The sequence below is a fragment of the Varanus komodoensis genome, unplaced genomic scaffold (genome assembly GCF_004798865.1).
Source record: "Varanus komodoensis strain SLA01 unplaced genomic scaffold, ASM479886v1 scaffold2, whole genome shotgun sequence".
Taxonomy (NCBI): Eukaryota; Metazoa; Chordata; class Lepidosauria; order Squamata; family Varanidae; genus Varanus; species Varanus komodoensis.
In genome coordinates, this window is record NW_025335568.1 from 1,909,593 (window position 1) to 1,928,032 (window position 18,440).

General features: G+C 63.2%; 1 protein-coding gene across 1 annotated transcript in view; it reads right to left on the reverse strand.

Annotated features, from left to right (window-relative positions):
* Positions 1–1,026: 1,026 nt before the first annotated feature.
* Positions 1,027–18,440, reverse strand: part of CUNH20orf27 (chromosome unknown C20orf27 homolog) — a 35,654-nt gene continuing 18,240 nt past the window's right edge. Inside the window, exons 4-5 of the mRNA XM_044428876.1 lie at positions 2,441–2,563; positions 1,027–1,240 (exon numbers count right to left, since the gene is read on the reverse strand). Of these exons, the coding sequence (XP_044284811.1) occupies positions 1,140–1,240; positions 2,441–2,563 (224 nt within the window). The 3' untranslated portion in view covers positions 1,027–1,139. The remainder of the gene's footprint in view (positions 1,241–2,440; positions 2,564–18,440) is intronic.

The window sequence follows — 18,440 nt, forward strand, 5'->3', positions numbered from 1 at the left end:
CCTGCTGGCATTTCGTGGACACGGAAGCCTTGTGCAGCGGAGGAGCGTCCGCTTGGGGAGACCCCTGCAGAGCTGCCGCTTGAGAGGCCTGTGCGGTGTGCCGTCCGGAGGGGCTGGGCGGGGGAAGAAGAGAAGAGAGGAGCGAGCACCATCCGAGCGCCGAGCTGTCCTCTACGCCGGCTCCGACCGACGGACGCAGCCAAGCAAAGCCGCCTTCCCTTCCTAGGCTGGTGCCCTCCAGCTGGGCTGACTACAACCCCCAGCACACCAGCTGGGAGTTGTAGTCCCCCACAGCCAGAGGGCGCCGGGCCGGGTACGGGCGGCCTGCGGCGAAGGTCTCTGCCGCTGGCGATCAGCAGCCGCTTCCATGGGCTTCGGCGCACATGTGGCTCGCGCACCGCCCGCCTCACTCGGAGCAGCGGGGCCGTGCTCTGGCCGCTGCCGGTGCCGAGCCAGGCGGGCAGCCACCCCACAGCCAGCGCCTGCCCGCGCTCTCCTTGCCTCGTCTCCGCCCGCCAGGGAGGAACTAAGGGAAAAGCAATGCGGAAGCGTCTCTCCCACGAAGGCTGCATGCCAGAACCCCTCCACGGGGCACCCTTTTCACCTGCTTGAAAACGCGGCGGTGGCAGAAAGCCCTGAAATCCACACTAAACCCATAAGCGGACCAGACAATCAGAACAGGAGAGCTGGAGGGGGCCAGAAGGCCATCGCGCCCAGCCCTGCCCTCACAGCAGGCAGCGGCGCTGAAGCCGCCGTGTCCCCGGACGTCCCAGTTGCCGGCGGGGCGGAGCACACGTGCGATCCTTAGAGAAGCATCATGCACCCCGCCGAGGCCGCCCGGAGGCGGGGGAAACGGGCCCCTGCCCAGCCCGCCGGCCTGGAGCCCCTCGCCCGCCAACCCAGCGGCCCGCAGGCCCGGGCACGCGGGCAGGAAGGGGGCAGCGACAACGCAGCACAGAGCCCCACGGGACAAGCTGCGCCGGGAGCCGGCACGAGACGGGGACCGCACGGCCATGGCTGCCAGCAGATGGTTGAGATGGTGGCTTTATTTTCAAGCTTCGCTGAAAAATAGAGAGAGAGATGTCTAGAAACCCCTAAAAAGACGCCTGGGCCGGCCGAGGAGGGCAGGGAGCCGCCGGCTAGTCAAATCCGTGCCACTCGCTCTGCTCCGAGTCGTACTCCAGTTCGGCCCCGATGCACTTCACACCCTCCAGCAGCATGGGCGTGCCGTGGTGGCGGTCTGCGAGGAGAGGAGAGGAGAGTGGGTCAGGGCAAGGGGCGTGGCTGCAGGCCCCCAAGTCCCCCCTCTCTGGTGAGCCCTCAGAGGAGCGTGAGGCTGAGGCAGGGGCTGGCGTGTGTCGCTCGTGGCCCGCTCTCCCACACAGCAGCCTGGCTGACCCCGCAGGCCTGGTGTGAGGATGGCGTGGAGAGGAGGGCTAAAATTCACCTCCTTGCAGGAGAAAAGCTGGCACAGAGACATCAGCACCTCCGGAAATCAGAAGGAGCACCCGTCCGAACCGTCTTTCAAATCAAAACAACCGACTTTACAAAGGCACCGCGGAAGGCCAGCCGGTGGCCCCACACGGCTGGCCGGACGGGCGTCATCACCGGCCCGCAGCACGGGCAAACCGGGCCAGGTGTGCGACAGGAACTGGCTCGCGAACAAGGCAGCATGCGGCGCGCTTCCGTGCGAGCAAGATGGCAAAGAGGACGGAGAACGGCGGGCGCCCCAGCCGTCGGCAGCCGGGAGGACGGGCACCTCCGCCCCGGTGCACCCCTGCTCCGCCCTTCCCTGTGGCCGCCGGAGTGCAAGTCTCGGCCGTGCCGGCCCTCATGCGGGTCGGCGGCGCAGAGCAGGTGCCTCCTCCGATCTTGGGGTCGATCAGGAGCACGAGCGGCGCGCTCACCGCCGCGGGCTCTTCTGCTCTGCTCCGTGCTCTGCAGGAGCCTCACGTGCCCCAGAGGTGCCTTCATTTCCTGTGTCACGCGCCCCGCGCAGAAGCAGGATATGAGAGCAGCCGGGGACGATGCCGATGTGCAGATAGGCCGCACCGCATCGGTGGGGGGGGGGATTTCTGCATGTCTGGACCCGCAGGGCCGGCGGAGGCGGGGCGGGAGAGGGGGCGATGCTGCTCCGGGGTGCGGAGGGCCCCCGGCAAAGCACGCAGACAGGGCACCCCCCCCCCGGCTGCCTTTCCTGCCACCACTGCCCCTGCTCGTCCCTTGCTTGTTCGGCAGACAGAGCCGGGGGGGGGGCAGCCCCCGGGGGGCTTGTCTGCAGGCTCCCGCAGAGGTGAGGGCTCCGGTGGGTGCCTGGCCCCGCAGTCCCTCGGCGCCAGCCACCGGGGGCGTGGCGAAGGCTGTTTGGTGGGCCTGATCAGCCCCGCGCCCAACCCAGCCCCCGGGGGGGCCGGCACGGCCGGGGGGGCCAGCGACTCACCCATCACTCTGGCCTGCACGACCACCTTGACCGAGGCGCCGTCGTTGGTCTCGCTGCAGAGCACCACCTCTTCCCGCAGGACGCCTTCTTTGTGGGCCGTGTACTCGCACGTGATGCTGTAACCTGCGGCCGAGGAGAGGGGAGGGCATGACAGGGAATCGGCCCGAGGAGCACGGAGCTGGCCGAGCTGGGGGGCTAACACGCAGTGGGACCCGCTGTGGCGAGAGGCTTGAACGCCGAGTCTTCGCCGAGCGGCAGATGGGCATTCACAGGGAGAGGGGTTCTGGGACTCCCGGCCCTGGGAAACAATCGCGGAGCCACCTCGCGGTGGGGAGGACGTGGGTGGGAGCAGCCACCGTTCTGTCCTCTCCTCGTCGGCTGGTCCTCCAGACCTTGGCTCCTGCCCAGAAAGAGCTGACCGATTTTTCCTGGGGCCCAATCCACCAGGAAATTCTCCTGAACAAGCCCCACTGAAGCGAACTGGGCCATGGAGGCACGGCTGCGTCAGTGCAGGGCGAGTTGGTTCGCTTCGGCACTGGGAAAGCAGCGAGTGCGAGGGAGACGGGTTTCGGGAGCGTGTCACCCCACAGGCCCGACGCCCACGGGGATGAAACCCGACAGAGAGACCCTGCACGGGGTGGGGGCAAAGGGGGCTGAGCTGAGCAGGCAAGGACGGTTCCTGGGGTTTCATGGACCCTGCGAGAAGGGATGCTGAGAGCCGGTGGCAGTGCCAGGGACGGGATGGGATGGGAGAGAAGGCCCACCATTTGCCCTCGGGCGTCCCTGCTGCCAGGCGTGCCCTGAAGGAAGCGGCGGGGTCCGAGGCCACCCCACCAGCCCCCAGCCCCAGAGCTGCCTCCAGGGCGGGCAGCAGGGAAGGCCTTGGGGGCTCTTTTCAGCTTCCCACCCCTGAAAACCAGCCTCATATGGTTCGCAGCACGTGCCCCGAGAGGCCGGCGTCTGGCGAATGCCAAGCTGGCCAGCAGCCTGGGGGAGGCCGAAAGGTGCTGCACAGGCCCCGTGCGCTGGGCGGGGGGCCAAAGGGGCCGGCCCAGCATCTCTGGCACACAGGGAGCTGCCTTCTCCTCAGGCCTGCGGACCGACGCCGGGAGGCCCGAGTCTGGCCACTGGGCCCAGGCTGTCCTGCCAACGGGCAGCCCTGACCTTTCACATGGTGCAGGCGGCCACTCGCGCTCCCCACCCTGACAGGCGCAGGAGCTGCCGGGGTCTTGGCAGAGGAGGTGGCAGCCCGGTGCCTCCGGGGCTTTCTGCTGCTGCTGCTGCTGCTTTTTCCAACCGGAAACGCCCCAAAGGAGCCGTGGCTTGGGAAAGCTGGGGGCACAAGCCAAGGACTCTGGGGGAAGCCCGGGGGGATGCGTTTGGCTCCAGACCTGTGCTTCCATCCGCCCTGCCGCAGAGCGAGAGCGCTTTCTGCCTGCGCTGCACTTCCGAGCAGCACTCTGGCCCGAGGGCACGGCTCGTGCACAGAGGTGGGCTTGCAGGTGGGTGGAAGGGCCTTCCGGCGAGGGGGGCCCGCGACTGTGCCTGGGGAGCACTGCAGCGGGTGCCGCAGGCAGCCAAGGAGAGAATTGCACTTGCAAAGGAGGCAGCGACTGAGGGCTGAGCGCTCGGCGCCCGAGAGGGGGCTGAAGACAGGTGGGGGTGCAGGTGGGGGCGCAGAGCGCGAGCCGGGTTTGGGGCCAGCCAGGTGCACCCCGGATGGGTTTTGTGAGGGAAAAGGAAAGGGCCCCCTGCGCGGGATGGCTGCACGCGTGAGCAGAGGGATTCTCTCTTTCCCACACCTGCACACAGAAAAATGCCCCGCGTCGTCCCACTGTTCTCCCTTCGAGCAAAACCCGAGGCTGCTCTGGAGGCCCTGAGCCCCTTTCCGCCCCAGGAGCTCCTGCGGGCCACGTCCAGGGCTGAGTCAGCAGAAGGCAAAACGCAAAGCGTGTCAAAGGGCCAAGGCTTCCCACAGGGGCCACCTGGAAGAGCGCACTGCCCGTGAGGACGCCCCCAGAGAGGCACTGCAGCCTTGGGGCTAAAAAACAGGCAAAGCTGCAGAAGCGGGGGAAGCGCCCGAAGGGGGGCCCCTGGGGGGAAGGCGCATTCTTCCCAGGGGATTCCGGTGGGCCAGCGTGCCCACCTGCCCGAGGCTCCGCACCCGCCAATGAGCACTCGGGCCGCTTTGGCGACGAAGTGGCAACATGACCGGGCCTTAAGTGCAGCACCCACCCCATCGCAGGCGGCAGGGACTGTCTGGGGCAGGCCATGGCTCAGCCAGAGGGGGCCGCCCGCACAAAGCCCCCGCCGGCACGGCCACCAGGCAGGAAGGCTGGGAGCTCAGCGCCAAATTTATTTATTTATGTCACGCCGCACCCATCGCCGAAGCCACCGTGCACCATGGAGGGGTGGAAGGAGGCGCCCCCGAGGCCCCACAGCAGGGGCAGGGGCAACTTCCACAAGCAAGTCGGGAGCCGAAGCACGGTGCCAGGGCCGGGGGGGGGGGGCCTTCTGGAGGATGCCCCCCCCCACTGCTCCTCTGGCACCTGCCACCCCGGAGGAAGCAGCTCTGTTCCCTGCTACCCAACTGTAACGGATGCTTTCCCGTTTCTGCTGCCTCCGCTTTTACGGCTTCTTTGGATTGCTGTGCTCACTGATCTGGAAATGCATCCCTTGGCTACGATTCCATTCATCGCGATGCCAAGTGCCCGTGCTGTGAGTAAAGGCAGGGCGGGGGGCGCTGGATGACAGAACAGGTGCTTGCATTTCGCACACATACGGGAGGAAGCGTTCCAGCAGGTGCTGAGGTCCCCAGACCCACGAAGCTTTGAAGGGCCAAGTCCCCACTTTAAGCCAGGCCTGAAAACCCAACGGAGCCGCGGAAGGCCTGGCACGGTTCATGTCCCGCCCCGGCCAGAACTCCGTAGAACCATTTTGCGCGGGCTGCAGTTCCTAGACTGCCCTCGGAGGCAGGCCCAAGCCCAGCCCAGGGCAGCAAGCCAGCCCAGCTCGGGGTCCCCCGTGCAGCCCCAGCTGAAGCGGCCAAGGCCAGCAGTGGTGACCAGGGCCCAGGCAGCTCCCCCCACTGGCTTCCTGCAACCTTCCCCAACCTGGTGTCCTTCTGACACGCTGGATGCCATCTTCCATCGTGCCCAATGGCCTTACCGGCTGGGAATCAAGCACACCGAGGACAGCAGGTCGGAGAAGCTGCAGGAGCCCAACACGGGTCACCTGAGCACGGACAGCTGCGCCTGGTCTTGGCAGCTTCACCCGGGACGGAACGGGAGACCCAACCCACACACCTTGGCAAGATGCTTCCGCCTAGCAGAATTCCGGCATCACTGCTCCGCGGCCGCACGCCAACCGCGTCCTGCTCACCATCCGGGCGACCTGGAGCAGGTGGCATCGCCATGTGCCGAGTCTTGCGACCGGCATGAGGAGCAGGAGAAGGCAGGGCGGACCGCGAAAGAGAAGGGGAAAGGAGGCTGGCGGGGAAGGCTGCACGCTCCCTTCCATTTGCGAAACAGCCAAAGTGCTCCACTTTAAACAGCCACCTTCCCACCCTCCCTCAGACAGAAAGCGCACCGCACATGCCCCTCCCCTCTCCATCTGGTAAGAGCAGATAAAACCTCTAATTTATGGCTTTAGAGTCTGAGTCCAGGTTCAACGGGGCACACACGGCGCGGTGGCCCGGGGCTGCCACGCTCCACGGAGGAACCTGCTTTGAAGAGCACAAAAGGCGCCGGATCCCATCCCCAGCGGCGCCCTGAGGAGGAGCAGGTGGATGGAGAGGCAGCAAGGGCCGCTTCCCTGCCTCCAACTCCTCTCCCGGCTGGCACTGGGGAGCCGCGCACGGGGGGTGCCAGCCTAGGGCCCAGACGGCCTGGCTCTAGTCCCGCCTGCCAAGGAGCCCAGCGGGGGAACCACGCCTCTCTCCCTCAATTCGCCCCCCTGTGCCGGCTGCTGAGCCAGAAGACGAGGGCACCCTGGGCAGGGTCCAGGGGGCGGCTCTGCACCAAGCCTTTCTACACATCCCACCACTTCTGGCTGTCTGCTCCCCACACCCCAGGATTGAAAGAGAGACTCATTCTTGCTACTCCATTAAAATAGCGCCGTCAATTAAAGCCGCCTCTCATCCTCCGGGTCTTCTCACAGAACGAAGGGGCCCACTGAGTCAAGCTGGCTTGCCAGAGCGGCAAATGCAAGATTTACATGGCAACGGGGTCCCCGGGGAGCCACCCCTCCAGTTGCAGATGACTCCACGAGTGGAGCGGCCCTGGAACAACAGCAGGAGTTCAGTCAATTGCCTGCGCACAGGCAGAGAGGGAGAAGAACTGACTATGAATCAGTGGCAGAACGGAGTGCTGCACCCATTCCAGATGCCCACGTGTGTTTTTCATCTCCCTTTCCAGGGCCTTGAAGATCCATAAATGGGTTCTTAAACATTAGGGTACAATCCTCTTCACGTGTGTCATTTTTCCGTGCTGCCAAGTCACCTCCAACTACGGTAAGCCTGCAAAATACCCTGTGCTTGACAGCCCTGCTCAGCTGTGGCCAGCTCAGAGCTGCCGCTTCCTTTGCGGGATCCCCCCGCCGATCGCCGGTCGGCCTCCCCCTGCTTCTGCCCCGACCGGCCCTCGCACTGCTGCCCGAGCCGCTTCTCACAGAGCCTCGCCTTCTCGCGATGTGCCCAGAGCAGGGGCGCCCAGCTTGGCCCTTGCTGCTTCCAGGGGAGGCTCCTCCAGGGCCCCCTTGCCTGTCTGCTGTCAGTCCAGGGTGTTCACAAAGCCCCCTCCAGCACCGTGTTTTGAACGCGGCCATGTTCTTTCTGCGACAGAAAAAAGTTCTGCAGCTCTAAGCGCTCCCCAGAGGGGTGCCTGATGCTGCGGGACACTCTTCTGTCCAAGTATGAGCAGGAACAAAGGAACACGACATGATGCAACACGGTTTCTGCAAAAACAGGTCCTGCCAGACGAGCCTTGTGGAATTCTATGACAAGGTTTCGAGGCGGCTGGACGGAGGGGACCTTTCCCCTCTGCAGAGGAAGGCCGGATGCGCTCCGACAGAGCCAAGCTCAGGGAGCCAAGGTTCAAAGTGGATGCCAGGAAGCGCTTCCTGACGGTTAGGACCCCGAGGGTGTGGAATGGGCTTCCACGGGAGGTGGTTGAGGCCCCATCGGTGCGGGTGTTCAAGGATAGGCTGGACGTCCACATGGTGGGCATGTCATGAGTGGAACCGGTTGGCGCCAGGGGCCAGACTAGATGGCCCAGGAGGCCCCTTCTGCCTCGCTCTGTTTCTGTGTTTCTATGACCTGCTATGCACCAACTGAAGACATTCAGGTGCTGCCAACCCATCTGCTAAACGCCACACGCAACGGCTGCCCTGTGAGGGCAGCTTGCGCCAACATGACCGGGGCAGCTCAGCAGCAAGTGTGCCGTCAGTCACCTGGGACCCTGAAGCAACGCATCCTATGGGAATTCCGAGAGCCTCTGCTGACACGACAAAGCATCCCATCGTGTGAATCAGGACTGGCCCCCCAGCAAATCCATCCTGGAGGAGAGGGTTAAAAAACCAAGAAGCAGGAAGCGATTCCCCCGTCACGGCTTTCTCGTGCACGGATACACAGCTGCATGCGGGGGAAAGCGCGGTGTGACATCCTGGCCCGCGGAAAGATGGGCAAGGATGCTCCACCAACCCAAACGAAGCATCACGTCGAAGAGCTACGAGCACCACGAAAAGTGCTCCTGGGCCCCAACCCAAGGAACGGCTTGCTGCGGCTCTCCCTGAGGACGCGCTCCGGATGTCCTTGATCTCACCCGGGGCTGCTTTGGGCAACGTGGCCGATGGTGTGGGGAGTGGGAGCCAGCCTCGGCCTGAGCCAGGATCTGGGTCCTCCCAACCCAACTGGCCGATTGCCAGGAGCTGGCCCTCCCCCTCCCCTCCCCTCCCCTCCGGTTCAAAACTCAAAACCATCTTCTGAAATGCGGGGTGCTGAGACTTGATAGATAAGCATCAGAGCCCGAGCTCTCCAAAGCCTCCTACCAGGGCTGAAGAGAGCAGCCTCTGCTCATGCAAAGAGTTCTCCAGACTCCCACGAGGCCCTCCCACTGTGAGCAGCTGGCCCACCCTCTGCCGTTGCTTCCACAACCAAATGTGGTTTTGGCCGCAACCGCTGGGCCGAGTCACGTGTTGCCAGGTCCCTGCACTGGGGCCTCTTCTGCTTGGGGAACCGCGCGTCCGGGGGGGGGGGCAGGCGCACCCCACGGTCCCCACGCCCCACCAGCTGATGGGGTGGCGCCAGCACTGCCAAGCAGAGGATCACGCTGGAAACGCAGCCCTTTTCTGGCCGGGTCCGGATGCAGCCGGGCCACGTGCAGGAACTGCCCCTCACTTGGCCCGGAAAGCGGCCCGCCTGCCCCGCCTCCCGGCCCCTCGCCCGGAAAGGCCGAGCCAGAGCACCCTTCGGCCTGCAGGCGACGACGTCTCATGACGCGGGGGGGGGGGGGGGGCGCTCCGTTCAACACCGGGTGGGGGGAGCACTTTCAGGGAGCAGAAATCGGAAAGCACCTACTCCCTGGCTCCGAGCGAGTGCAGCAGTGCCCCCAACAAAGGAAACGCGGAGCGGGGGGCGGCGCACTGCAAGACACAGCGAACCGCCAGCTCCCACCTGCCAAACCTGCAAAGCGGAGAGAAGCGTTCACAAATTATGAGCCACGACGACACAACTGCAGTATTATTATTTTCAAAAGGCCGGCCGCTACTTCTTTGACTTCGGCATAAAGGCCTCCGATAGGAGGCGGGTTTCTTATATGCAGCATGATTCCAAACGGCAGGCTGTACCTCCCCAGCTTTCCTCTTAACGTATCCGAGGAGCAGGGGTGGTGGAGTAGGGCGGGATAAAATGACTCCGCGCCCCTTTCAGCAAGCGGCCAGGTATTCAACGAAATCCTGCATTCGCCCAAGCGCTGCCTCCCCCTCCCCAAGCCATCGCTTGGCAGCCAGTCCGCCACCCTCCCGGCCCGATCACGTGCGCAGGCGGATCAGATGAGCGCAGGGCCTAGACCAGGGACGGCGAGCCTTTCAGGGACCGAGCGCCCAAACTGCAACCCAAAACCCACCTGGGTATTGCCAACACCGCAATGAAACCTGGAAACTGAGGTTTTCGTTTAGGAAAAGCACCCCACAGCCAGTCCAAGCAAAGTATGTATCTCCTTGGCAGCACATCGACCGGCCATGTGAAGCTCGGACGAGTGGCAGCTACTGAGTCGCGGCTCGTGACGTCATCGCCTGGCACCACTGCTCCTTTCCGAGCATGCGCACGGCCCCTGTGTGCGCCGTTATCCAATGCTCGGCTGCTGGGGCGACTCGGCCCGCGTGCCGACTGAGGGGGCTCTGCGTGCCTGCTGTGGCCCGCGTGCCCTAGGTTCGCCACCACTGGTCTAAAAACGTAACGAGGCAGCTTAACAAGGCCCACAGCACTTCCCAGTTCCCCACATTAACTCAAATGTTGTTCTTTTCGCTACCCCACTGTCAAGCCTCCAGTTTACTCCATGCCAGGAGGCAGAGCCTGGAGAGGGGAGGGGGCGAGCCCCCCAGAGGAGCCTCCACAAGCCAGTTTGGCCCACAGCCTGAGGTTCCCCACACCTGTTCCAGCAAGACCAAAGGAGGGGGAAGCGGCCCAGAAGGGGGGACAGGCTGGGAAAGTGGGGGGAGGGTTGGCTCACAAGGACCACCATCGTCGGGAGCAGACTGGGGCTTGTCCAGCCCTTCTGAACCGCTCCTTAAGGACCTCGCCACATCCGGCACCGATGGCATCCACGCCCCGTCGTGCCACGTGCTCCAATTGGCACATCCTTTTCCAGCCTGCCCCCCGTCAAATTCCATGGGCAATCCCGTTTGTTCTCCTCTTTGGAAAGGGGAAGCCGTTTTCCTGGCCTGGTGCAAGCTGCCGGTCGGTGTGAACAGGGCTGGGCTGCGTGGGGCCCCTTCCGCTTTGCCCATGTTCCTCGAGAGGACAAGGATGCCGTGTCCCGGCTTTTACAGTTTTTACCCCTATTCTAAGAGGCTGAAATGCTTCTCCTGAGGCCCTTCCTTCCTTCCGCCCAGAGAACACTAAGGCATTGGACAGATTAGAAATGAAAGCAGGCAAGCAAGCAAATTTTTGTTACTTGCAGCGAGAGCTTGAAGCTCAGAGACGCTTGCATCCCAAAAGGGTCACGGCCCCCGCCGTATGCGCTCATCCCGGGGCCTAAAGGAGGGCTTTGCTCCCGGCCCCATGGCTAAAATTAGGGAGGCAGCTCCAGCCTGCCCCCGGCTCCTCTTGCACCGTGCGGAGCCAGCGGCTCTTGCTGCCGGGGGCAGCGGACAGCAGACTTGCTTCAGCTCCAGTTCGGGGAGACGCACTCCCCACAGCACCCCGAGCTGCACCCAGCCCTCTCCACACTGTGTCGCCGAGCACATTATTCCCGTCACGTCCGGCACACTGCAGAAGATCAACGGCTTTAACCCGGACTGCAGAAGCAGCTGTCTCGAGACGGGCTGGGTGGGCAGGGCCCCCGACACCCCTCACTGGCGCTCTGGCTCCCGCCAAACCGCAAGAAGCCCTTTCCCCTGCAGGAAGAAAGCCAGCGGCGGGAAGGGCAGGGCGGGCTGCAAGACCCGGACCTGTGGGGATGCGCTGCTGCTGGGAGGGCAGAGCCAGCGAAGTGGCCATCTGCGCGCACGGCCAGTGATCCGATCCTCCCCGGGGCAGACGCGACCCCTCTGGGGGACTTGCTCTCTTCCTCCTCCCTCCACGCCCCTTTCCTTTAGCGTGGTGTCTTTGAGATGGCGAGCCTGAGGGCACAGCCCGTCCTTGTCTCGTGCTTCTTAGTTCTGCAAGCGGCCTGGGAGTCTTTTGGCTAGCGCTGGCTGTGGATGATGGGCACTGCAGCTCAACACACCTGGCAGCAGCCAGCCTGGAGAGGATGCCTCAGGCGATGGGCTGCGGGGCGACCGCTGGTGGAGTCCTTGGCCCCGCTGGGCGCGCTCCAACATGCCGCACCATTGCTGGAGACGGGCGATGCAGAGCGTTACTCGCCCTGAGAAGCTGAAGATAAAACCCGTCCGGGAGTCCTGGGCACTCCAGCTCTTCCCCTCGTGAGAGCAAAGGCCAGCGAGTTTCTGCCTGGAGCCCTTGGCTTGCACTGAGTCGGGGCTGACGCCGCACCGCCACAAAAGGCCGAGGCTCGCTCGTTTGCAAGGCAGAGGGCTTCGTCCGTCCCGGGGCTGGAAAGCAGACCAGCAGAGCGTGCGCAGCGACCTCACCGCCTGCCAGTGTTAGGCTGCAGCAGTCCGTCCTTCCTTCCTTCCTTCCTTCCCACGGCGCCCTACCCACCGTTCGCTCCCTTCCACAGCCAAGATTCCAGCTGTCCTTGTTGGGAGCGGGCGGCGCAAAGGCAGGCAGGGACTCCGGCCCAGAGGAGACGGCAGGAGAGGAGAAAGCGGCCTTCTCGGTGGTGGCGCCCCGACTTTGGAGCCCGCTCCCCAGGGAGGCTTGCCTGGTGCCATCGCTTTATTCTTTTCGGCATCTGGCAAATACTTTTTCATTTTCTCAAAATTTTAACAGTTCGTTGGTTTTAGCTTTGATTTGATTTTTAATGGCCAGATGTAGTGTCTTGCGCGCTGTTTGTCGCATTTGATTGTTTTGTTTTTTGATTTTTGAAAGCCGTCCAGAGACTTTAGTAGCACGGCATATAAAAACTTTAAATAAATAAACAAACAAACATCTGTAACCTGGGCATCTCCTGCCTCTGAGGCCCCAAGGCGGGAAAGCACCAAATGATGGATGAAGGGCTGAAAGGGGGCATACTGGGAGCCCTGGAGACCCCCAAAGCCTGGGATTCTGCACCCCATATTCTACCCAATTTTCCCCGGGGCTCTCCAGATGTGTTCCAATACAATTCTCAGCCAGCATGGGAATTGCACTCCCAACGGGCATGCAGGCCAGGAATGATGGTGGTCGTGGTACAACTCACCTGGAAGGCACCAGGTGGGGGGAAGCTATCCAACCTTACACCCCTCCGCTTCTCGCTCAGCTGTTCCTCTTTCCCGCCCACACGGCATCCTTGGCTGCTCGCCCAGGCAGAGTTCAAAATTCTGCAAGAGCTGCAAACACGGCTTTCTGAACAAACAGAGAACAACGGAAGCACTGGCCCAAGACGCCAGCACCACGAGGTGTTTTTATATCCTGCATCTTTGCCATCGTATTATGCAAACTCGAATCTTCCCCAAATCCACCGCTCCGACACTTCCTGCTCTTTGTTATGGGATGAATGAAAAGCAGCCAGCTTCCAGCTTTCACTGATTCAGAGATAAAGCTGAACACTAGCCAGAAATCACTCCAGGCGGGAGGAGCTGTGGCTTAATAATGGAACGCGCCATCAAACTACCTGCGAGGGCAGAAGAAGTCAAGCAAAACGCTTGAACATCAACTGGAAAAGAAAAGGAAAACCAGCCCTCTGAGAAGGCCATAAGCGCCGTAAGCTGGAATCCGCGGAGAGTCTGGCCTGGCCATGCGGCCCCAGCCGCCACTGGGTGCAGCCCCTCAGTAGGTCTCCGAAACGGAATCCGGACATCCGGCAGGCCTGCCCCGCATCCCAGCATAAGGGAAAGCGCCTTGCGAGGACTCGGGGAGCAGCACCCCAGCTGCCGGTCCTCCAGGTTGCAAGCCACAGCCAAGCGCAGGGGGCTTCAGCTCCCCACCGGCGTGTGAACCAGAGGGATGCAGAAGCCTCCATGGCCTCAAGGACTCCGTTATGTCATCCCATTAAAACACAGAAAAAGAGGGAGGCTCAAAGGCTCTGGGGACCACGGCAGCACCCAAGAGAGAGTCAGCCGGGGTGGCCGCTGCAGCCTCGGAAGGAACGAGCCTCTTCCGCCCTGCCAGGGACACGGGGGCTTTCCAGACGCCCAAGTGAGAATTCGACTAATGTGGCCTGCAGCGGCCTGCCAGGACAAGCAGCCGGCGTGTGCCCCGGGAGGCGGGTTCCGGGACCGGCTAGCAACGCTGTCTTAATTTTGCTGCTGGCACCCCGGCAAGCCCGACAGTGCAGGGGAGTCTTGCCGGCACCAACAAGTGTGCCTTCTGGGGCGACCTCAGATGTTTGCTGGCAGACACAGCCCTGCCGAGACACCCTGAACCAGACGGGGGCCATGGCGCTGACCGTGCCGTGCCGTGCCCTGGCACAGCAACAGCTCCCGCTTTCTAAAGTGTCCTGACAGGGCGGACCGCATCACACGAGTCACATAAAAGAAGAGCCGCCTGTGCAGGATGGACCCAGCCTGTGCCCAGAGCACAAAACCAAGCGGCCCCGGCTCGGGAAGCAGCTGGGGGCCTCGTGGCGCTAGCGGGGGGATACTGTGCCAAGGCCCTTTCTCAAGGAGCGTTGCCTGAATTCAGGCAGGCGCCGAAGGCTGGCAGGCGCCCTGCAGGCAACAGCGACTCCCATCGCTCCCAGGCCCCTGGCTGAAGGGCCCTCGCCTGTCCCATCAGCCATCCGAGGGCGCCAGGGCGGAGAAACCGTTCTGCAGCCTTCAGCGTGTGCTGTGAAGCGCACTTCTGACACGGACACGCACGCAGCGCATGGGCACCCTTGTGGCCTGGGAACACCCGCCCTCTCCTCAGCGCCAAGACTGAAGCCTCGGCCCGCTTGGCAGCCCTCCCTGCGTGGTCTGAAGGGGAGCAGGAGGAGGCCCACGGCGGGGAGGCCGAACTGCAGCCACAGCACTTACGGCTGACCTGACCTGGCCCCGGGTCCCCTGTGAGGCACGCAAACAAGACAGGACCCGTCCCGCCCCTCCCGGCTCCGAGATGCAGCCATTTCAAGGCGCTCCCCAGACGGCACCCCGAGCCGCACTCCGAGAGGCGCTGCCGTTCCACGTGGATGCCTCGGCCTTCTTTCTCCCTGTGTCCTTGCGGGACAACGTGAAAAACAGGCGGTGGGGCTCCACGCAATGCTCCCATGCGCTGATGTAGGCAGAAAACGCGAAGCCCTTGCGAGCAGAGCAAGGTCGCGCCTCGGCTTCCTGCCGCCTTTCAAAGGGGCTCATTTGCATCTCTTCCAGACAAGCCAGAAGAGGTGCGAGTCCGCACCGGGTGCTTTCAGAGGAAAGGGCCGGAAGGGGATGCAGCGCCCGTGCCGCACCACCCGTTAAGCGCATGCCCAGGCCTGGCCGGGCGGCCCCCTAGTTGTGGAGGGGGCCTGTGCAGGGTTATGAAGGCTGGGCATTATGGGAGCCGCGGTTCCATGGGTCCAGGGCACTCCAGGCTGGGAGGGCCGCCCTACCAGGCTCCTCTGGCCGGCCAGAGGCGTGAAGGGAGACCACCCGCCGCCCGCCCTGCCCCTGGGATCCTGGGCAGCTGCCTGGCCTGGGTGAACAGCATGCTGGGATGGCGGAGGCGAGCTGATCCAGCAAGCGCGCTCTCTCGAGACTCCCGTGCGGCTGCCTTGTCGCAGTGGCGAGAGGACCAGGCAGCGACCTCCGGCCCCCACTGCACCATGAGTCTCCCAGGGGGTCCTGGGCCCTGTCACAGACTCCCAGCCTCGCCTGCCTCACAGGATCATTGTTGTGGGGATAAAACGGAGATGAGAAGAACCAGGGAAGGTGCTGTGGGTCCTCTGCGCGTGAGCAAGAGGCAGGGCCCGAGGCTCATGTGATGCACTGGCCCACCCCGTGGGGTCTCCAGCCAGCTCCACCTCCTGTCCCACCTGCTGCACAGGAGATGCCCGGGAGAACCCAGGACTGTCCGAGGAACGGCAGGACTCTGCCGCTTCTTGGCTCGGGCCTGCCCTGTTTCCCCCGTGGGCTTCTATTAATTCTGACGGCCGAAGCTCTCCTGGCAGCTTACGTCTTGTGCAGTGCCTCCAGACACTTAAGACATCAAAAGAGGGTGTGTGGCCTAGTGGTTAGAGATGACCTCGGGGGCCAGGGGTTCAATCCCTTCCACAGTCCACAAGGTGGCTTCAGGGCAGTCACTCACTCTCAGTCTAGCCTCCCTCACAGGGTTGTTGTGAGGACACCATGGCACGCAGGGGGACCATGCAAGCTGCCCTGATTTCCTTGCAAGGGGTAAAAAAGCTTTAAAAACAGAAAATAAATGCAACAATACACATGCAGATCAGATGAATTTTCAGCCGGATTTGTTCCCGTTCACAAGGTTCCAAACTACCAACTTTTGGACTTAGGAGCCCCTCCCCTCTTCCAGGAGGACCAAGGAAGCTCCTCTTGGGGGCTACCAACATTCAGGCTGGAAAAGGAGGAGGCCCCAAAATCACCTGCATCTCTGGAGCCAAGCATCAGGCTCCCCAATTAATGGAACAAATTGCTCCATTTGCATAAGTGCAATCCTGGCTGGGAACAGCCCCTCATCCATTAGCAAAGAATTTGGGTGCTGGGAGAACAAAGAGGAGAGAAGGGGAAGGGAATAGGTCAGGGGGTTAAATACTCCATGGAAATAGAGCCATTTCAGTTCGTGAGGACCTGGGAGACACCGTCCCAGCCACAGCGAATCCTGCCACCACGCACAGGACATGGGAGCGCAGCGCCCCCGTTCTGCTCAGGGACCGGCCCCCCACCCTCTGCGTGGCTGCAACGGCAGAGAGGACATGAGCAGCGGGGGGCACACGGACCCATGAGTTCGCGAGCCACACTAAGCGTGAACCCCGAAGCGGCCCTCCTCCCGCCCTGCACAGCAGGACACCCCGCTAATTGGAAGCCCCTTGCCTGGGAAAGCGAGCGCCCCGATGATGCCGCCACTGGGTGGCTGGACCTGTGCCCGGTGCCCCCACAGAAAGCCCACAGAGCTGACCCCCCCCCCCGCCGGATGCCCTCAGGATGCCTTGCACTTCACTTCCCATCAGCCTCAGCCAGCAGGGCCAACGGACGGAAACCCTGGCAGGGGCCGCCCACAAACCTCCAGCGAGCGGCAGGAGGAGGCGGCTGCTTTGCTGGGGAGGAAGCTGTGCTAAGCGCATCCGAGGTGCCCGGCCTCCCCGTCCCGACGCAGGAGGGCTCAGAATGAAGCAACGCCAGAAGGAAACCCGGGACGGAAGGGCCACAGCCGCTGCCTTCAACAGGACGCGCTGCTATCAGATTGCATGTCCCGTGGGCCTGAGTCACAGCCAAGCCTGCAGAGGGGGCTCCCTGGGCATCCGCTACATAAATCTGGCGCCCGAGGGACCAAAGGCTGCCGCCGGCCAGGCCGGCACAATTAGCCAGAGAAGCCTCCGCCCTGCTCGCCAGACCCAGGGGCTGCAGATCGGCTGCAAGCACTCGCCTCGTGCACCGGACGAGGCCTGCAGAGGCTTGGCACACAACGCTTGCAGTCCCGCGAGACCCTTCTGTGCTGCTCAGGCCACGTGCCACCAACGAGGGGCCCTCCAGAAGCCTTGGATGACAACTCCCACCACCGGCTGCAGGATTCTGGCAGCTGCTCCCCGGCACATCTGGCAGGCACCAGCTGGCCACAGGCGCTGCTGCCCGGAGGAAGAGGAAGGCCGCGAGAGCCCCCCGCCACACAAGCCTGCCTTCTGAAGTCCTTGCGTGCTGCACCACGACACCATGGAAGCAAAAGCCACGCAGAAGCCACGCATTCTGCCGGGAGTGGCCAGGCGGCCCTCCACGAGCCACGACCGGGGAACTCGGCTTGGGCTGGCAAAGGGCGACGTGCGTGCCCTTCTTCCAGGAAGATGGCAGCAAACTGCTTGCCGGCACCCTCAGCCCCCACCGAGGGGCTTCCGAGGCTCAGCTCGTGGCCCGCAGCGGCTGGAATCCAGGGGCCGCCACCGAACCCTTTCAGCTGCCGGGCCACATCCAGAGAGGCGCTGGGCAGGCATATGCCAATGGAGGCCTGGGCTAGCGCATCTTTTGGCTGAAAATCCTGCCCATAACATGGGGCTTAAGGGGAGGGACTTTTTAGAAGGCTTTTCTTCTAAAAGACTTTTAGAAGGGGGAGGGACCCGTGCAAAAGTTGGAAAACCATCAGCTGGCCAGGGGCCTGGGGGAAGAGGCCTGCTGTGGGGCTGGATCTCCCCGAAGGGGCGAGCTTCCTTACCCTGCCTTACTGCCTCGCCCCAACCCTCACCTCCAACCAGGCCTGGCCCAACGAGAGCCCAAGGTGGCACGCGGCTGGGGCAGGGCACAATGCCCACAGCTGCCTCTCAGCAATGCCAGGGGTCTTGGAGAGGGGGGCACCCCTGCCTCTCGGGGGGGCAGAAAGGCAGCCGACGACACGCTGCTTCCAACACTCTGGGGTTTCGCTCCCAGCGTCTCCGGCTCCAAGAAACCCACCCGCACTGCGAGGAGCACTCCCTGCCTGAGCCGATTTATACCGGCAGAAGCGGCCAGGCGAATGCCCAGCCAGGCAACACCTGGCCGCCTCCAGAGTAATCCATGCGCTGCTTTCGCACAGCTGAGCACATCCTGAGAGGAGGAGGGCAGGTTAGCCTGCTCTTGCCTCTCTGTCCTCCCACATTAAAGCACCTTAAGCTGGTCCTGCCCCCCCCCCCCCACAACAGAAATGAAGTCTAAGTGCATTGACTCGCATTCATCCTTCCCTTCAACTGCTTCACTCTCGAGATGTGATTGTAAGCGCCTCAGGGCAGGGGCCAGCTGCCCTTCTGCTTATTTAACTCTGCAACTTGCTGTCAATGCACATTAACAACCCTGTTGATCCAGCTATGCGTGGCACGCACTGCATCCCTTCCAGTTTGCAGGCTGACAGGGGCTGCTGCCACAGGGGTACACTGCCTCTGTGCATGGAGGTTCCGTTGAGCTACAAGGGCGCATCGAATGAGGGACGGGGGGCTGATACTGGGCTGCCACCCAGAGAGGCAGGGAGAGCGCAGCGCCCACGGCCGGTTCCCCCTGCCTTCCCAATGCTTCCACTCTGTCTCTTGCCAGCTGTTCAGCTCCTCTGGAGGGTCTGCCATCTCCTTTCCCCCAAAAGGGTGGCCTG